General features: G+C 43.6%; 2 protein-coding genes across 2 annotated transcripts; one reads left to right on the top strand and one right to left on the bottom strand.

Moving 5' to 3' along the window:
- Window positions 1-3,652: 3,652 nt before the first annotated feature.
- dlx4b (distal-less homeobox 4b) lies at window positions 3,653-6,521 on the top strand. Its single transcript, XM_079577812.1, has 3 exons — window positions 3,653-4,190; window positions 4,714-4,910; window positions 6,187-6,521. Exons 1-3 carry the CDS (start codon window positions 3,875-3,877, stop codon window positions 6,445-6,447), a joined length of 774 nt encoding a protein of 257 aa, XP_079433938.1. The 5' UTR covers window positions 3,653-3,874; the 3' UTR covers window positions 6,448-6,521.
- Window positions 6,522-12,467: 5,946 nt separating this feature from the next.
- On the bottom strand, window positions 12,468-14,443 carry dlx3b (distal-less homeobox 3b). Its single transcript, XM_079576709.1, has 3 exons — window positions 14,032-14,443; window positions 13,451-13,635; window positions 12,468-13,109 (listed from the first exon to the last, which is right to left on the bottom strand). Exons 1-3 carry the CDS (start codon window positions 14,357-14,359, stop codon window positions 12,780-12,782), a joined length of 843 nt encoding a protein of 280 aa, XP_079432835.1. The 5' UTR covers window positions 14,360-14,443; the 3' UTR covers window positions 12,468-12,779.
- Between the last annotated feature and the right edge of the window lie 6,162 nt (window positions 14,444-20,605).

Below are 20,605 nucleotides of genomic sequence, written 5' to 3' on the forward strand. Positions count from 1 at the left end.
CTTGTTGCTGGACTGTTTTGTTTTGAATCACCACGGCAATCTCTTAGAACCCACGGATAGCCACCACTGTCATATTGAACCAGCATGTTCTCCCAATGCTTCCACCATGGATTTTTCATTTTCATAATTTGCTGTAATTTCCCTGACTTTTGGGCTCTCTCAAATCTGTTTTTCATTGACTTTTTTTTTGTCTTCTTCTTCTTCTTCTGTACCCCCATGTGTCCCTCATGTCTATTTTGTAACACGACCGTTCGAAATGAGTGATGTCTTTCTGGGATAATTGTGTCAAACCCACCTCCCCGTACCCCGAGTGGACATGTGGGGTTGCGAGGGGTCTTTATGCCTGTCTATAATGTGGCCACTTGATCCAATGATAATAAATCGTGGCGTTCTCCCGGAGCCGGCGCACTGTCATGCAGTGTGTGTGAGCGGACCTCCACAAACAGAGTCTCCCTTGTAAAACATGACGTGCCAGCGGGGAAGATCACAGCCGCAGCAGTTGCCTGGGAATGTGCTTTTAGTTTGTACACAAAGAATGCTGTCGCTCTACATCGGAGCGGCGTGATGGACAGGCCTGATTAGTCGGTGTGTGAGCATGCGTGTGTGTGCATGTGTGTGTGTGTGTGAGAGAGAGAAAGAGACACTCACTAAAGAAACACACCTATAGCGAACACACCTCTGCAGATGTACTCCAGGGCTGCGAGCGGGAAAGGTGGCGCCAAAGAGTCTACACGGGCCCCGGCGGTTGCTCACACCGTCCCACAAAAAAAAAAAAAAAACAGTCAAATGTGCGTGCCGTTGTGCGCGGAACCGGGCTCATCCCTGCCCCGGGAACCAGAAGGCAGAGGCTTTGATGTTTGCTGAGTAATTAAAGGCCCGATGCGGCTTATCGTTTTCTCGTACAGCGCACCTTGGCACCGGTCCACTCGGGACGCGCATTCACGCCATTGAGGAACTGAAGTGTGGCACAAAGAGGAGAAAGCCCGAGTGTCTCCTTAGCTTTCTTTTCTCCCGACACAGACACCATTCATAATGCCACTCACTCTGAAACAACCTGTTTATGCAGAGCCATCCAAACCATTGATGTTGTTGGCCCTGGCAGGAAAAAAAAAAAAAAAACTAAAAATAATAAAGAGCTTAGCGGTGCACAAATAAAGCTCGACTGTTTATTTGTGTTATTGTCATTGGGAAAGACTATGTTCACTTTCCATCAAAGGCCCTATACCTGTTTGTTGTTGTTGTTGTTGTTGTTGTTGTTGTTGTTGTTGTTGTTGTTGTTGTTGTTGTTTCCAAGCAATAAAAAAACAAAGCACATGCATTTTAAATTGTTAGTTGTGGTCCAAATCATTCGTAACTTTCCTTTAACATGTCCAACATTCTCCACAGGGATGAGTTTATGAGCAGGTTTCACAACTCACAGGAAGCAACAACAATGTCATGTATACAGAGCAATAATTAGCCTGCTATTTTAGGATTAATAAAAAGGGCTTTATAATTAGATGCTTTTTTTCCTCTCTCCTCAAACGTCTGCTATATTGAAGAATAAAACAGATTTCATTCCACTATAGAAGAAAGAAGAAAAAAAAATCGGGTACAGGACCTTTAAAAATGTAATCGATAGTAAGTGGCATTTTATTGATAATTAGGCCACCTTTAAAAATCTGAATTTATGCTTTTAGTTTGTACACAGTTGCTGTCACACATGCACTTACCCGAAATGAAAATCTGCAGACTCGAATGTCATTCTGTCATCTTTCTCTGCGCACGTGTCTGTCCTTCTGTGGAAATAATAAATGAAAAATGTCAATCACAAGCTTATTTAGGGCATTATTAACGCGGCTGCCACGGCCTAATAGCACATCAGCCACAGAGCTGCGGCGTAAAAAAAAAAAAAAAAAAGCCTCTCCATAGTTTTACACTTTACAGCTGCTCGGTTGGCCGCATTATGCAAGAGGGCCATAAGCACTCATCTTTATTGTGACTGTATCTCCACGATGATAATAATTTGTGGCTTTGTTCTGGCTGGTTGAGGCTTGGGAAGCGTTCCAGCCCCCATGCATGCAGCGAGGCTTTTTTGCTGGATTCCCTGTAGTTTCAAACAGGGTAGGACATGACCAAAATGACGGGGTTTGGACAGCAAAACATACACACTCACACACGCGTGCGCACACACACAAACCAAGATTCTGACTCGGGCTTATGTGTGATTTGGTGCCAGATGAAAGGTCACATGCTAACTCAATCAGGTCCGCTGTGGAAACAAGCGGGGCCTTCATGCGGGGCACTTCTGCCCGTGTTTGCCTCCACCTGCGGATTTGCTCTGCGCGCGGTCCAGGACAAATGCAGGCACAGTTTTTTTTTTTTTTGGTCGCGCACGCACCTCATGTACCTTGTAAGTAGTGCTGAGTCGGCGGGCCGCAGAGCCAACTCTCCGGCCCAGTACAACCATGCCCCCCCTCCCCACCCCCGCCCTGTCTCGTCTCTGCTTTCGGTTTTTCCAACGGCTGCGCTGGTTTGAGTGACGTCTGGAAAGCGCGTCTCTGGGTCCGAAAAAAAAAAACCCCAACAACATCCGGTTGGCCATTTGTGAAGCTCCCTGTTTGTTGACGGGTCTTTACAATTTATAACCACGTAGTCCTGTTTGCCTGTACAACATAAAGGCTCTATATCTAATTTGTTTTTTTTGGTCCGCGTCCTATAATTATATTGTAAACTCATACAATTGTGGGATTTTTTTTGTGGTATGTCTGTTGATGTTACAATTGTGTGTGGATCAAACCTATAACAATTTAATTTACTCGCTCCCTCTTTTATTGTCTGTAAACAAAGACAAAAAAAAGACAAAAAACAGGTATAGGGCCTTTAACAGCTTTGCTCCCTGCACTGTGGCATGTCTTTTTCAAATCTTACAGGCTCTTCGTGGCTTTGCGAGGCACAATTGGACTCATTATGACGTAGTGATGATTTTATGAACAGTTTATGGATTATAAGCCTGTAGCAAAAATGTTGGAACACCCATTGCTAGTGGCTAAAGTGAAATGGTTACTAGCCACAACTATTAAGCCCTGTTAATAATGCTGATTATCCAGTGTAATGATTGAGCACTCAGGAGAATTTTCATCAAACATGCATTCGCTTTTATGTGTTACTCTCTGTTCCTTTGTAAACTGAAAATGATTAAAAAAAAAAAAAAAAAAAAAAAATGATAACGGTCAATAACGCAATTCAAAGCTGCTTCATTTCAGAATGCAAATGAATCAACATGAATCAACATTTCATAACTCAGCGTTGATCCTCATTTAGCTTCCCTATGCTTTAGCATCACCAGCATGTACTACAATAGTGAATTAAAACACACTGTTCTCCCCAATTTGTTCTGCATCAAAGGTTTCAGGTGAACCTGCAAAGTTACCGCCATAAACAATCACTTGATAAAAAACATTTGCGTATTGCTTTCTGCCGTTCGACCACGTCATGATATCCCGGCCGTGCAATTATTTTTTACGAGTTGTCAGAGTTTGTATAGAGTTGTGCGCGTCCTGGAGCGTATGTAAATGAGTGCGTGCGGAGCTCCCGTGACAGCTGCCGCAGAAGACCAATCAGAGCGCGCGCAGATGCGGCCAGTTCGAGCTCGCGCGAGGAGGTGTGTGAACCATGTCAGCTCCGCTCTGATGTGCGCTCGAGCCAAACATTGGGATTGACTGGAGTTTTGGAGAAAGTGCTGAAAAAAAATGTGCGCTATGGTGCGGCTCTGCCAACGCGTGGACGGCTTTTCGGGACTGTCTTCGACCTAAACGCGGATTTGTTGTTGCTGGTATCTACTCATGAGAGCCTTCCCAGAGCGGCACTTATTAATGGACTCGTATCTGCGCTAATGATGTCTATGGGTTTCACGCCTGACAGTCTCAACGCGGCGGACCCCTCCAAGTCGGCCTTCCTGGAGTTTGGCCATGGACACCCAGCGCACCAGCAGTCCTCACCCGGGCTCTCCCACATCTATCCGGTCCACGGGCTGCACACGGCGGGGCACTCCCAGCACGACAGCCCGTTCCCCGGCGGGACGTCTTACGGGCGCTCGCTGGGATATGCCTACCCCGGAGCCGTCGGTGCTCACCCTCCGACCGCTTACATGTCCTACGCGCACGGCCACAGTCCGAGCGGCCTCGCGCACGGAAGGGCTCAGCTCGCAGGTACGTCAACGGGGCGAGTGCATTCTTGCCTGGAAGCATTTCAAATACCTTGGTTCTTAAAAGTATAATGTAGTTTATCTTTCCTAAAAATATCCGCCCAAGTTGTGCCTCAGTCATGCGTAAAAGTCCAAACAAAGTCATGACGCGCCTGTCAGTGAGGCTGCTCTGTGTGACATATGAGGCACATGAACTGCCATTAATTTTATGGACCATCATTTTCTGTGGCTTGTACAATTATGGCCCTTGATTCCCTTGCATCTGCCTCTGGAACGCGTTTTGCCCTCACTGAACACTAAAAAGACCTTTGTTATTTTATTATTATTTATATGTCTTTGAAAGCCCCACGAGTGTGTTTATGTCTAAACATAGGCCTACACATAATGTCATTATTTATTATTGTCAACGTAGCATTTTTGTATTTGTTTTGTTCATAATGTTAAAGTAAATGATCAGAGAAAAAGACAGCGTTTGTATTTTCGGTTTTTAATGCTGGAGCCCCTCTCATCTAAACTGTGTGTTTCAGATCGTGAGAAGCAAACGACGGTGCCAGAGACCAGGGATATTCGTCTGAATGGAAAAGGGAAGAAAATCCGGAAGCCCCGGACCATTTATTCAAGCCTTCAGCTGCAGGCTCTGCACCAGCGGTTCCAGCAGACACAGTACCTGGCCTTACCGGAGCGTGCGGACCTGGCCGCCAAACTGGGCCTTACGCAAACTCAGGTGTGCACATTATACATGACGGTCTCTCATTTGAATAAGTGACTCATTTAGAATACGCCACACGTGTAGATGTAACAGAAGTCTCTTAAGTCCGGGAAGAGGATGTTGTGGGTTATTAGCTTGAGGAGGATCGCTATCTGCTGTGTAGAGGATCACAGATCAAACGAATAACATCATAGTTGCTGTTTGTAACACAATCCCCAAATGCAAGCTTTATTTACGATGCTTATAGGCCTAATGCTCCTGCCGTTATTTCAAGCTCCTAAGTTATTCACACGCGCCCAAAATGTGTGTTGAAGTTATAAACTGAAATAAAATAGTGTATTCTTTAAATGATGCGTACATTTTGCTCAATTATTGTGATGTGCCAAAATGTGTCAGTGATTTTGCTCAGACCTGTCCTGGACACATTTTAATTATCTGATGCTTGTCACTCACTTTTTCCCGACACTGGACCATCAAACATCATTACAATTAATAATAGCCTCATTTATCCGTGTCTGTAAAGCGCTTTGAGTGCCTAATGTAGGTGGAAAAGCGCTATATAAGTTGAGACCATTTACCATTTACCATCCGTGCGGAAATAACAACTCCTGCATTACACCAATTTGAATGAAGCTCGCGAACTGGAGGCAAGCAGGTGCACGCGCCGCTGTCAACAAACCATTACGCATTACGCACAAAAGAGGCCAAAAATGAGCTCTTCACTTGTCGTCATGTTGCTTCTGATCTCTCTCCACTCGCGATATCGATGGCCTCATTATGACGCACGGGTTTGACAGGTTCAAAATAACAGACAAACAAACCAATCGACTCGTCTGTCATCTGAGCTGCCTTTAGCTCCTTTTAAAATCCCGGCATTATGAGCTTTCCATTGTCTTAGTCTCATTTTGGTTACTCTACATAAATTGACACCTTTGTTGCAGCCTAAAAATAGCCTTTTTATTACAAGTGATCAGGCACTTATTGGTTTATGAACCAGGCGCCCATTATGGAATCATAAAATGCGAACAATAGGAGTTTAATGGCTTAGTCGTGCCGCTCAGCCTTGGCCTGCTATTATGAGCCTATAGGCCTTGGATTTACTAAGCCAACAAGCAACATCGGAGTTTTATTGTTCAAATCAAATCCCTTTTAAACCAATGGAGAAAAGCATTTTGAGTTTTTACTAGGAGAAATATAGCCATAAAATTCCTTTCACAGCATTATGCCCATTGTGCGCTCTCCCGACCGCACTGACCATGATATGTGTGCTCTTGTCCTTTTTTTTTTTTAGGTGAAAATATGGTTTCAGAATAAGCGCTCCAAGTACAAAAAGATCATGAAGCATGGCAGCGGATCTGAGGGCGAGCATCTCCACAGCACCGCCAGCTCCATCTCGCCGTGTTCGCCCGGTCTGCCGCAGCTTTGGGAGGTCTCCATGGCGAACAAAGGCGCCCAAATGCACCCGAACAATTACATGAACACTTTTGGTCACTGGTACCCAAACCACCATCCTCATCACCAGGACGCGATGGCCAGGCCCCAGATGATGTGAAAGGATTTGATTGGCTGCTCGGACAAGGAAGCGTCTGGACTACTTACTCTTCAATTCTTGTGTGTGTGTTCTTCTTCTTCATTTTTCTTTTTTTTTTTAACGATGTGTTTCACTGCGTTTAGATTTTTCACGGTATCTTTAAATGTGGCATCAACGAGAAGCCTTTTTTTTTTTTTTTTTTTTTTTTTTAAGACTTGTGAAATGCCAATTTTGGTGAAGCGTGTGCGCAGTTTACAGACATAAATACTCTGAAAAGAAAAAACTGCGCTTCGTGTCTTCATTATGATGTATTTAGCGTGATCATGAGGTCTATCTATGCCTTCGGTTTAAAAGGTTTCCCCTCAAGCAAAAAAAACAAAACAAAAAAACGTTTTGAACTTGTTAACGATGTCACAAAATATGGCCTCTCTTCCCTTAAAGTGTCCAATAAATTTAATTCACGATCAGAATTTATAGGCCTTCAGTCACGTGACTTTGACGCAATTATCTCCAACTGGCATTGCGCAAACCGTACAACGAAACACATGTAGTTGAAGATAAACAAAAAAATCAACTTATTGCAATACTTTATGGATTTACATGGATTTGGGTGTTTGCAATAGCTGATCCTTGCACGGTTGCAGCGATTTGTGCGCACCACTATATAAGGCGAGCATTCCACAAGCAAAAAGAAAAAAGATCCATCTTCTTCCCCAGAAAAAGGGTTCGTGACGTGAGGAGAGGCGAATAGCGCTCCAAGACACCCGCTCAGCATCTATTTTCTTTGCGCTTTCTACAGGGACTCCGCCGTTGTCAAAATGGGATGATAAATGGCCGCTGGAGTCTCGCTGTGAACTTGGGCCTGATTTATAGCACTTTGCAGTGATTCGCACGTATTGGCTGCGTCGACCCTCCAAAACTCATGTGAATTGGGTGTTTACGCTTCTTCTTTCCTTTGGGTCCGGGCATGGCGCTGCTATGATGAGGCCGAGGCTGAGCGCTAATTAACGAGGTCTCTCTCTCTCCCTGTTTTAAAGTCACAACTAATGGCTTATTTTTATCTCTTTCATTAATCATGAGCCCCGAGCTGTCTGGCAAACGTTACTCGACACTGATGTCACGCGTAAAGACATTGCTTTTTGCAGCGTGAATCTATCTTTGCCAGGTGTGGTATGTAAAAAAAAAAGAAGACAAGGGGGGGAAAGGTGCTATTAGATGTATTAACCAGTGCGCGAAACTTTCACCAACAATTCTGAAACGATTTTGGTAAGTAATAATATAAAAATCTGATTAATTTTAATTGAAATAACCAAATGAATCGATCTTTCAAGTAACGGTTCCCTTTTCTATGGCGACCCTTAAAGTACATATACCGTTTTTTTTTTTTTCCTCCAAAAGCACATGCAGTTAAACACTCGTTCCTATCTTTAAAGGGATTAGGCTATACCTCATTTTGAACCTTTTAGTTAAAATGGGTGTTTTTACCATCACGGTCGTCTTTCGGAGTCAATATGTGACGAAAAAGGCAAACCCCCTTTTCGCCACATATTGACTTTTTGGGGTTGACCATACACACAACATCAACAAATCCTAATATGGTGCAAACTTTTCGCATCAGAGTAATTTTTTTCACAAATGACTACTGCAAAAAAATAATTTTACCCCACAAAAAGAAAAAAATGTCAGGTAAATTTCATGTTGCATTTTTCACAACTTTCACGGAGCAATACTGTCATCGTAATGTAAACAACAACAACAATCCTGCTTCACAAAAGCTAAAAAGCTTTTTTCCCCAGTGTCTTCTTTTATAGTGAAGGATAATTCTATACCACTACCATAATCAACAAGCCAAGAAACAAAAAAGCCAACACAAAATTTGTCCTTACCTTCATCCAAGTGTCATTTCGGAGCAAGTTTGAATAAAAAAAAGTGGCTATATTTTCCCCCCTAGATTTGAAGCGTTCCACAGCATTTCCTCCACGGCCCTCCATGTCCCCCTTTGCAAAACACACTAGCTATAGCCACCCTCGCCTCATCCTTTGGTGATTGTGTGCTTTGTTAACATAGGGGCTTTGGGAAAGAAGGAAGAAGCGAGCATTGCTTTAACCAAGTGACGGGGCATCAGGGAAAATTATAGGCAATTTCACATCTCCCGATTAGAATAATGGCCTGTGCAGTTGGACAGACAGAGCACTAGGACTATTCAAACGGGAGGGCCAATTATCACGCGGGCAGATTGAAGGCACAGTGAATGGGGCTCTTCGTGTAATGAACATGTTAAAAAAAAAAAAGAAAAAAGGAGGGCAGGGGGGGTTAATGATAATAATCCGTGGAGGTGACTGTATCAGTGCCCTGACTCGGTTGGAGTTATCAGATATGAGGTGTCAGGCGCGCGTTAACTGCAGGATAAGAAGCAAAATAGCATAGCATTAAAACCCGGTTGCTTTCAATGGGCGATTGGCAAAGCAGCTCCCTGGGGTGATTATTGTTATTAGCCTGAGTGATCTGACATCTTGGGTAATTGTGAGCAGCTTCACGGTAAGAATGAATGCAAGACATGAAGAAGGCTTCTATCACAAGATTAAATAAACCTGTTTTGCCCTCAGAGGGGAAAACTGCACATTATAAGACACTATGGTAACTTTATGTACTCAATTTTGAGCTGTTTGTATTGTGAAATGTCTGTGTCTTTCCAACACCAAGGCCCTGTCCTGGGGTCATCCTCAGTTCAGGATGTCAAAGATGCTTCTCCCTCTCTCTTCATTTCATCTGTTTGCAGCCAAACCGGCGCAGTGAGTGATCATGATGTGGATTCTCGGGCTTTGGACAGCTGCTTGAAGTCTTTCCATAGACGCATTTTCCCTCATCCCGACCTCCATCTCGACCCCCAGCGCCCGGGCACCCGTGGGACCAGCGTTGACACCACATTGCGGACTGTTACAGCGGCACAGAGGGCAGCAGCAGAGGCTTCCAGGAGCTGGGACACCGTGTCTATTTATGTGACGCTGTGCAAGGCCAGGATCACATTCAGGTTCAATAGTTCAGGTCCATCTCAGCGGCTACTTACACTTGTTCCTGCCCAGAGATGACATATATGGGCACATTCGATGGCCCACACACACCATAAGCAGCAAGTGCGGCCTGCAGCGAGCACACACGTTTGTCTTCGGCACAAATGTTTCCCCTGACAACAGCGCTCGGGGCCACACACGCTGAGGGAGCCACCAGGGGAGCGTCACATGAACTCTTGATGAGATTTCATTATATCAAAAGCCAATAGTCATTATGGTGCTTCTGTCACATCAGCGAGTGAAAGAACACTGCACCCTGCATGCTGACGGACACTGCAGACAACTGGAGTTCAGGGGAATTCAACAGAGGAGGGCCTCAGGGACTGGGATTCGGACCGCAGCACTTTGGAGGACAGTCTCCTGCAAGGGACCATTGTGGGTGAGAGTTGTTTTAGACTTAAATGAACGTAAAGAAAAAAGAAAACAGAAATTTGACACTGTAGCAAGCGGTCTACACCATTATTATAAACCTAATGAATTGTTCACAAGGCAATACAAAGTTCTTTACAGTTACATAGAACAGTGGTTCCCAAAGTGGTGGTCGTGGGACACTCATGTGGTGGTCACAAGAGGATTTTGAGACAATATTTTTTAATTTCTGAAAACAGCATATTTTTGTGAAATTAGTGTCAAAATACAGTCAAACTAACATAATTAAACTAGACTTAAATGTTTTGCACTGTAAATTATTATAGATACTAATTACATTTCACAAAAGGGTGCCCCGAGTTGTTGGTTGAGTGATTTTGGGGGTCACGGCCTGAAAAGTTTGGGAACCACTGGCATAGCAAGTTGAAAGAAGGCAGATTAAAGCAGTTCATATGATCCAATAAATGATAAAAACGTAGCAATAATCATTTGTGAAAAATTACATTAAACATTAAAAGTGCAAATAGTTTCTGTTCTTATGCACAGTTAAAATCGTCTGTTTTCAGCCTGGATTCGAACACTGTCAGAGTTGAGGCCTGTCTCACATCTTCTGAAATCTGTTGTAGATTTAACTGCATAAAACTGAAACAGCCTCGTCGTGTTTAGTCCTGACTCTAGGCTGCAGCAGGAGACCCTTCCCTGAGGGTCTCAGAGCCCGAGATGGTTCATGGCTCTACCAGGTCAGAGATGTACTTCAGTACAGGACCACGGAGAAGAGCTGTTTTAAAGTCTATTTAGTCTGTAGTCATGTATCCAGTCATTCTGATGTTGTTTTCTCAGTACATTCATAATATCACTAAAGTCGTATATTATATTTCATGTTATTATGTTTAATGATGCAAGAATGATGAAAGTAAGCCAATAAAAAGTAAACACACCTCACAGGTTTTATAAACATTTTCCAGGTACAAATCTGTCATTATTTCTAATGGGTGAATGACAATTATTTGTACTAATAGTAAACTAATACATGTCTTTGTCCATGTAACGAGTGCAATTACCCAATTAAAACCCCATTTATTAGAACGGAGGTGCTTTGTAGTTCAGAAAATGATGACACATTTAGCTCGTGTCACGCTCGTAAATCCACACCTCCTGTCCTTAAGCATATATTTAAAAACGCATGTGCCTAATAAGGACAAATTGAAACGTTTTGCTGTGACACAAATTCTTTGAATTTTCTGCATGCACTGCTGAAGGAACGTGGCCGACATTATTTATTATTTATTTATTTAAGATGGGACAGTGCACATTAATTAACACGAGTCCTCAAAGCCCACATGTAAATACGCCAGAGTTAGCCACAATGGGCCATGAAAATTAGCCATTGTCAATGGCTAATTTTCATCTGTAGTGCCAGGGCAGGTGCTGTTCACCGACAGGAAAGGCAATAGACATGAAATGAAAGTAAAAAATAAAACAGAAAATTAACACACAATAAGCAGACATTATAAACAAAGCGACACAGATAAGACAGACAAAGACAATAAACATGAAACAGTAAACACTATTGGTAAAAAATAATAATTAAAAAACCTACATGTTCACACTGTGACTGCAGGTTTGATTGAACATTAAGTCTATATATATATATGTCCAAATAGCCGAGTCTTATGTTTTTACCAAACCATCTCCGTGGAGTTTCTTTTAAATCTACCCTTTAACCCTCGTCATCGCTGGGACTGGATAAAGGTAATAACCCGCTCTTCTGGAATTGGATCGTTTTCAGATGGATAAACTTGCCAAATCCAACGAAGAGTTAGCAACGTGAAAAGTCAAGACAAGTAAAGACAAAAACACAAGTTCGTTTGGAACGCTTTAGACTCTTTTTATTCATCAGTCCCTTTCTGTGCGTAAATACGCGCGCGAGAACCCCTTTGGCACCGCTCTATTCACACTGAATCTTCTCCGCCCTTTTTGCGCGCTCTCTCTTGTTATCTGGCAACAGAATAGTAATAAAAGAGAGTGACTCCAACATGTCTGCAGTGTGTCGCCTCCTACTGCACTGCTTTGCACGCAGCTCAGCGCCCACGCAAAGCACATGCAACTAACTGAAGCTGTTCAACAGAGGTGAATGAAACTAACGCGTTGTACCAATCAGTCAGATATATGAGAATAATGTCCTTCAGAATAAAGACAAGTCTGTAAGGCGTGTTTATTGCGCCATTTGACTTTATCTAATTAATATCAGGAAAATTAAGTAAAACGCCCTATTGGTCGGACGGTAACAAAACTGGCGCTTCTTGCACATATTATTAATCATCATTAATATTTTGAATGTCTGCTTTAGCTGACAAAAGCATGTTTTCGTTTATATTTATTGGAGTTGAGTTAAGTGTTTATCAGGTTAAGGAAAGCGATAACACACATCATCCAATTAACAGCTTTATTCAGTTGACAGAAAGGCAACATGTGGACCAATTACATGAATACAAAAGGAAGCACCACGGTGCAGTCTTTCAAACTAATAACATCATAGTGGTTCTCATTATAAACACATATTTACAACCTTCGACGTTTTCTTTGTACAAATCCATAAAGTATAAATAGACCTGAGTTTTTATGATGCCTCGTTACAAACCCCATGCAGGACTTGAATGAATTTCAAACGCTGGTAAAACTGCTTAAAAAAAGAGTACATAAGCGATAAATAATTTAGTAAACCACGCCATTGTCCTTTAAATACGCTGCCACGAGCAACAAATCCCTTATGTGCTTTTCAACTCAAGTTCAGAAACCGCTCGCCCGGCCGGATGATCCAAAAATCAAAGGCGGTGTTTCCTGTTCGAGGCTTGTCTCGCTCCTTCTCAAGAGTCTTTCAAAACTTTTAAAACACATTTCTCTGGAGTCCCTTCAGTACACGGCCCCTACGCTCTGCTGCGGCACGGCGTGGTGCACGGTGCCCGGGTGCTGTAGGTGCGTGGATCCCTGCTGGTACCAGTGGCTGCTATAGTCCTCCATGTAGGGCGGCGACGGGCTGCTGTGCGTGGGTTGCGGAGCGACAGGGGCTCGGCTCAGCGCGGTGCTCTGGGGAGTGCTGCTGCTGCTGTCCCACACAGCGGGGGAAGGGGGAGAGTTACACGCCATGGAGTCGCTGGCATTAGGACTGTGCTCCAGGGGAACCTCGCCGTTTTTGTACAGCTTCTTGAACTTGGATCGCCGGTTCTGAAACCAGATCTTCACCTAAGGAAAAATAACACAGGGAGCACATTAGTAAAATTTAGGTTTCATTTTATCAGCGCATTCTTGGCAATTTAAAAGTATTTTCCATGGCTGTATTCAGATGATTAGGCGCTTTGAATTTTGCACCGTACTGTAGGCCTATATTAATACATTCAAGTGTAAAATAATTGTCAAAATGCCTTTTATAGGACAGCAATTAATAACTATATCCTCAACGTTTGGTTCAATCGTGTGCGTAATTACGCGCAAGGTTAAATGTGATGTGTGGTTCTACAGCTGCTTCTCTTTTTATGAAATTGTGTTTAGTTGATTCCGTATTGACAGTGAGAAAGTCTTCTTACCTGAGTTTGGGTTAGGCCGAGCTGTGCCGCTAGCTCCGCTCTCTCGGGCAGCGCGAGGTACTGTGCCTTCTGAAAGCGCCTCTGCAGCGCGGCGAGCTGGTAGCTGGAGTAGATCGTCCTGGGCTTGCGAATCTTTTTTGGTTTCCCATTCACCATGCGCACTTCTGGCTCTGGCTCCTCTTTTACTACAATGAAATAAAACAAAACACAGTTGATTAGTGTTGAAATATGGCTGTGCAGATGCAGTGTGATGTTGAGAAAGTCCCGGCACGGCGGTGTGTCATTATTATCACTCAAGCGAAAACTATCATTTCAATTCAAGTCAGTATAGTTTTATGAGCAGGTAATAGGCCAGAGGTGTCAAAGCAAAACATTAACATTGACATGTACCTATGAAAGGAGATCATCAGCTACAAAGCACGGGATGCATGTCCAAATATAATTGATAAACTGATTTTAAACGCTCTTGCATAATATTTTCGACTACGGGAGAATTTGTGCGCCTTTCGCTGGATGATTCTGATCGTTGTCTCTAAAGCTGGAACATGACTATCACTAAAACGTTTATTGCAGGTTCTTACTTGAGGTCGGAGGCGAAGCCTGAAGGTGGTCTCTGTTGTAATGTCCATACTGTCTGTAGCTGTTCGTGTATGGGTATTCAGATTTGGTGGGGTACGCTCCGGCAGCACCCATCCCGTTCAGGTTAAACTGATGGTGGTACGAGTTGATGGGCTGTCCGTACGTCTGGCCCTGGTAGTACTCGTGGTGTCCGTTGTAGTAGCCCATGTCCGTCACTGAGGACTCGGGCAGAGTCGGGGAATCCTTGGAGCTCGGATGACAACCCATAGATCCGGGTAGATCTGTCAGAATGCTGGAGATCTTCTTCTCGTACGTCTGTGCACCGCTCATGGTGAAAGCAGCCCTTCCAAAACAAAAGTCCACTGGTTAGTTGGTGCGCTGTGGCAGAGGATAGTCCAAAGTAACACTCCCAAGCTGCTGTGACTCAGTTGTGGCATTGCTCGGCTCTTGTGACACAGTTATAGAGTGCTGGGCTGCACGCTGCCTTCTCATTGGCTGTTGGCTTCACCCCTCCTTTGTGCGCTCCAGGCGAGGTTCGTGGTAAAACCCAGCCTTCAGCAAAGCGACTATATGCACGCATACTTCTCTATCATGGACTTGTGTTTACGCTCCACATTTGCATTTATCTGTCCAGCAGCTTGAACGAAATCCCTCATCCGCGAATCACTCTAACTGTGTTTAAATACAGCACGAACTATACCTTAACTTTTAAACTTCCAATCCAATTTGTTCGATGAATATTTGACACAATAGCCTCTAATCCTGCAGCCAGACCGTCTCCTTAACGGGTTCATGCAATGTTTTCTTAAGACCGGCAGCAGACCACTCCGCACTGAGTTCATTCAAAGACCTCCCACGGCCTCGCATTGTCATTCAGAAGGTGATGGCGCACAGTGAACTTTGGGTGAAGAGATGGCCCTGATAGGTAAAAGAGGCCGCGGGCTCCTGTGTGCGCTGCTGCATTGCAAATGTAAACACGTTTAGTAAATGAAGAGCAGCCTATTTATCTTTCCACTCACCACGGTCCAAGATGAAACAGCGAGGGGTTATCAAAATGGAAGATGGAGTTTTCTCTGGGAAGGCAAAGACTCACGCTGGAACATGAAAGGCACGGTGAACAGCGCCACCTGCTGTGCTCAGTGTAAAGTAAACTAAAGCACACGGTCTAACTTATTAGAGTTAAACACTGTTTTAAAATATTGTAGATGTGTTTCGAGACTCACCACAGTTTGAACTAATAGTGGCGCAGATGGAGTTTCTTTTCTTCTCCTGATCAGAGTCAAACGCATGAGACCCATTTGTGAGAAATAACTCGCCTTCAAAGCAAAACACTCTGGTGCCCTCTTTCGACAGAGCTTTGTGGCACAGAACAAAGACAGCATGTGGCCAAAGTGCAGGGCATAACTAATGGACTACTTACAGCCTTTTGGTTTTTTTAAATTAATATGTGTCAGCGATTGTTGTTTAAAAAAAAAAGGAACTCCAAAACTCCACGCGCTTAAAACAACAACAAAGCAGTACAAGTTCGGCTACATTTTCTGCCATTGATGCCGACAGAGCAAAAGAGTAAGACAAACAAACCAAATAAATAAAAATGTGTTAAGAGGTGGTGTGTGGTTCCCAGCCTTGCCGTCAAATCAGTCCTGCTGCTAGTTTACGTGTAAAACAAATAAATAAAGGAACATTTCTCAAAATTCATCAGTTTTAAGAAGATTCAAAACTTGGAAGCCGAAAAGAAAAAATAATAATAATAATAATAATCACCACCAGAGGGCAATGTTGTTAAACTTTATATATATCCCCAGGTCAAGGCCCCAACCACTAGATGGGCCGCTAACTTCCTTCAGTGTAACCATCTGCGAAGCTAAGCAGGAAGGGCCTGGTACTTGATGGGAGACCGTGTGGGAACACCAGGAAGCCTGCGTGAATGTAGTGGGTGAGTGAGTGGTTGGTGGTGGTTCGAGGGGCCGATGGGCCTCGCTTCCGTCAGTCAGTCCCAGGGCAGCTGTGGCCTCCTTGGTGTAGAGCCTGTACATTTCACTTTTTTTTTTTACTCAAAAAACAAAACAAAAGTATCACCAAACATGCTCAATAAACCATCAGTTTTAAAGCATCGGATCAGATTTTTTTTCTCAACAATATAATCTCTCAGTTTAATGAACCTAGTTTGCGTTCACAGTCGTTTTTCAGTAAACCAGTGCACACCTACGCTGCAGGATGTTTGGACTGGAATCATCTGGGGCAGCATCAAATGCCTCTCTGCGAACATTATCCCATGCAGCTCCCCGAAGCCTTCGTCGAGATACTTCTGTAGTCCCACTGCAGAGCTGAAGTCCGACACGGTCCTGACTGAGAGGCCCAAAACTCAATCAACTTTCAAAGCCAGCGCCCAAGGAAGGTCGGAACATCTCACAATACTAAAGACTGCAAACAACAAATGCTAGATACTAGAAATTCTTTAGTGGAGATAATCTGAGCACTGAAGTGACCTCAACAAGGCAAGGCAAGTTTATTTGTAGAGAACAACTAACATGTCAGAGAATCAGAGACGTGAAGAGACCTGAGCACTGGACTAATATGGTCGTATATCCGGGTTCATGTCAGGCTCGAGCAGCAGTGTTCTGGATGTAATGCAGCACACTAGCAGTTATAGTACTCTGACCTTCTGGAGACGTGAATAGTTGCCTAGTTTAGACACATACAGTATAAGAATGATGTCTCACTCAAATGTTTTGTCTTCCCTGGATGTTTATTATTATTTTTTACATCAAATACATGACCTCAACTCATTGTAATTTGGCCCTCTCTGTCCCAGGGTGCTCCACCAGGTCACGCCTCCGCTCAGATGTGAGGAAACCTTCTGCAGTCTCCAGATACTGCGCTGGTAATGTACTCCCGAGGGTTTCAGGGGTGCAGGCAGCTGCCAAACTAGTTACAAGCTAATGGAAGACACATGCCGCGCTCCGCTAAAGGCCACGCTCTCCTCACCACCTACACATATGTAAATAGTGGAGCATGGGATGGCCCCCCCCCCGCAGCGCCTGCTTCCTCCCTCGGACAGAGAGAGTGTCCCGCACATGTGGCGTCTAATGATCCACTAATGACACTGGTCGAGCTGATGTCATGCACCTTTGTTATAAACGGTGCGGTGTGTCAGGCCTGCTGTGACACTCAGCTAACACTCTGTTACACTAGACATCTGGAAAAGCAATAAGGAAGAAGAGTGAGTTGTAATTTCTTAACCAGGCTTTGTTCTGTACACACCAAGTTACAAAGTAGAATGGTGCCTGGTGTTTTTCAAGGAAGCAGCTACAGTACATGACGCTACATAGTTCAAGTTGTGTAGCAAGCCTGGGATTAGGGTTAAGTATTCTGATATCAGTATTTTAACAATACCAATACCTGGATGATACCTTTTCCGATACCTATACAAAAATACTTGTCATCTAGAACCAGAAAACAGAACAATAAGACATGCAAATTTACAATATCGGATTCATCTCCAATGTTAAAAAAAAATGTGTGGAAAAATTATGAATCATTTGGGATAAAATGAGGAGGAATATTAGTATTAAAAATGATTCTATTAAAAAAAATGAGCAGAAATTAGGGGGGAAAAATTGGGAAAACGAGAAAAAATTGGGGCGAAAAGAAGGAAATAAGAAGTGTACAAATTGAGAAACATTGGGCAAAAAAAAAATTTTAAAAAAATATTTGCAAAAGATATAATATATATATATATATTTTACCTTAATTTCTTCTGATACCTGTAGTACCTGCATACCTCGTTTAACGTTACCAGCCCTACCTGGGATTTTGTCATTTCTAGTTATCATAGGTTAACAGAACATGGCAGATAACTAATTCAGTATATAATAATAAAATCCACCATCATTGTTTTGCAAAAATAAAGCTATGAAACTTGTGAGGCACATTAGTAAAGTATCTGCATTCGTGTAAGCGCATCAATATTGGCCACTTAATGATAATAATCTGGTCATTATGGAAGCATTACGCTCTGGATTGGACTAATGTAGTGGAATAATTCAGGAAACAGAAAGATGCGCAGTCTGTTATGTGAATGCTACTCCTGTGCGTGACTTTTGTTTCAGACATGAACTGTAGTAGGTTCAAATATCACTTATTTTTGTGTCTGTCTTGGAGTTCTGTCAAATGAATCTGTTTACAATGCTGCACTGTTGAAATCTCCAGATAATGTTTTAGCCTTTCTTTGTCTGACATTATTGCCAGACAGGGCCTTCACCTTCCTCTGGTGTTCACTTTCCTTTGTTCGATTTAATGTAGCCTCTATCATGTCCCTCTCTCTCTCTCTCTGAGACTTCACAGAGGCCTCCATACAAGCCTGAGATCCTGGCAACCCCGGCTCGCTCTACAAGAATGCCGCCTCCTCTCCAGTGCCAGTACGAGATGAGAGCGAGCTGATCAGCCTGATCAAAAGAAAACCCCGGCTTCTTCTGTGATTACTTCCTCTTTTGTTGTTCTGAACGTCCACAGGGAGAGGCACGCTCGCACAGTGATTGAGATAAAGCTACTATTTTCACTGATTACTCGTGCAGAAAACAGGCAAGTGAGCACGCAAAGTCTCCCTGGCATTGTTTCATTGAAAGTGTATCTGTTGCCACGGTAACTTATCTCGGTAAATGCTCTGAGCTGAGATGCCCTCTCCCCTTCTCCCTCCCCTCTCTCGCTCTCCCTCCGAGGATTCATCAGAAGCAGGAAGCCCCGCCCTGATCCCAGCATGTTTGTTTTGGCCCACAGTGAAATTTTGCCAGACAAGATGAAAACGGGCCCCATCTGTACAGTACATCCATCTCCTCTACAGTCAAGGTTATTTGATATTCTCTCTCGCTCACTCAAAAACAGAACATCCGCCGACCTGTTGTAGCGGCAGAAAATGCTGGGAGAATGTTGACGAGCAGTGTAGCCATACTGTACATCCAATGGGATTCTTCCTTATTCGAGAGTGCAATGTTGTGATTGAAGTATATCAGAAGTATATTTTAAATGTTTCAGTAATTCTGTTTTGCAAAATGGCAGGCTTTTGACATAGATACGTATCTGTATAAATTTGTACTTTTTTTCACCTTTTATCACTAACTTAATATATTAATGTAATTATAATATGGAGCCCCTATAGCAATGTACAGTGTGGTAAAAGTGAAAACATGAACTTTCCGGCGATACCATCAGTGCTTCGATGGTCAGTCAATCACCGTCAGTTCAACCAGTAAAGACTCAGAGACAGAATGTGTTAGGAAGTTTTATAGAACATGGATCATGATTGGGGCATGCCCGGGGCGGTCAGTTGGCACGACGAGCAAAGGAGGGGCCAGGCGGAGGAGGGGCGGAGGAGGGTCGCAGCACAGCTGGGAAACGGCGGAGTGATTGACCGGGGAGCTGAAGAAGGGGATCCTGTGCGATGAATGGCTGAAGCAGGATGAGCAGCTGCGGTGATAGCCTGACGAGAGGGTGCAGCTCGAGATGGGGCCGTGATTGGATGATTGGATGATTGGATATTGAAGGCTGCAGGTAGGTCTTCCAGGTTGAATTTGCGCTGAAGCTTCATTACTATTTTTTTTTAAGTGGATTGTCAACATAAAGTAAGCACTTTACGATAACCCAGCTAAAGAATTTAAACCTAATAATGGTCATGTCGTCAATTTTATTAGTTTGAAATGTTGTGTCCAGTTGCTAAAATACCTTGTTTTGTTTCGTTTTAATTTACCACAGATTTGTTTGAGATTGGAACTCATTTCTTATCCTCTCAGCCTGTCAGCTATGTTCGCGGATCCGAAGGCACAGTACATGATCTTCACATAACTTGCAGACACGTCTCAAGTCTCCAAAATGACAACACAACTAATTTCCAAACAGACGTCTCTGCGAAACCACTGTAATAAAGCGTTTAAAGACATTATCCCCCGTTCACCCCCACAACAGCAGCACTGTGCTGGGTAAAAGCCGCCGCAGTCTTGCCTTACAGAGTACACCTAGCCATTAGGTGGGCTTGTTCACACAACACAGAGCCGTCATATTCCCAACATGTCTGAGCACGGCACAGTCTGGGAGTTTACAAGCTTTGTGCCAGCCCGATCCACTGTCGCTGCCTTCAGTGCGCGGTTATTAAACCAATGCAAAGTGAATCATGTGCAGGTTAGGGCTGAATGCAACATGTCGGAGTGAGTAAGACACTGCTGAAATCTTTGGCCCGGGGAGGTGAGATTTCTCTTCCTTCACTCCCCTGTGTCTCATAGGGGCTTTTGTTCTGGATGAGAAGTCCTTGGGAGGTGTTAGGACATAAATGCAAGGCCAAATGTGAATTTCCGTGCACCAATATTCCTACTTAAGCAAAAGTGTCCTTGGCCCTCTATCATCTGCTGTTGAATATTTCACGTTTCATAAAAAAACTGATAGATCGACTGGGCTGTTTGAGTTGAGAATGTCAGGGCCACTGTTTGCTGATTTGCTGAATGTCTCTCTCTTCTCTTCATCCCCTTTCGTAAAGTAGAGCCTGAAATGTGTTTTTTATTTTACTCCCTTTCAAAACCAGTGCAG

The sequence above is a fragment of the Gobius niger genome (assembly GCF_951799975.1).
Source record: "Gobius niger genome assembly, chromosome: 19".
In the NCBI taxonomy this organism is placed as follows: domain Eukaryota; kingdom Metazoa; phylum Chordata; class Actinopteri; order Gobiiformes; family Gobiidae; genus Gobius; species Gobius niger.

Coding starts and splice junctions, on each gene's coding strand:
- dlx4b (XM_079577812.1), top strand. CDS start 3,875: ATGATGTCTATGGGTTTCACGCCTGACAGTCTCAACGCGGCGGACCCC. Junction 4,191..4,713: donor CGGAAGGGCTCAGCTCGCAG/GTACGTCAACGG, acceptor TGTGTGTTTCAG/ATCGTGAGAAGCAAACGACG. Junction 4,911..6,186: donor TGGGCCTTACGCAAACTCAG/GTGTGCACATTA, acceptor TTTTTTTTTTAG/GTGAAAATATGGTTTCAGAA.
- dlx3b (XM_079576709.1), bottom strand. CDS start 14,359: ATGAGCGGTGCACAGACGTACGAGAAGAAGATCTCCAGCATTCTGACA. Junction 13,636..14,031: donor GGCTTCGCCTCCGACCTCAA/GTAAGAACCTGC, acceptor ATTTCATTGTAG/TAAAAGAGGAGCCAGAGCCA. Junction 13,110..13,450: donor TCGGCCTAACCCAAACTCAG/GTAAGAAGACTT, acceptor ATTTTTCCTTAG/GTGAAGATCTGGTTTCAGAA.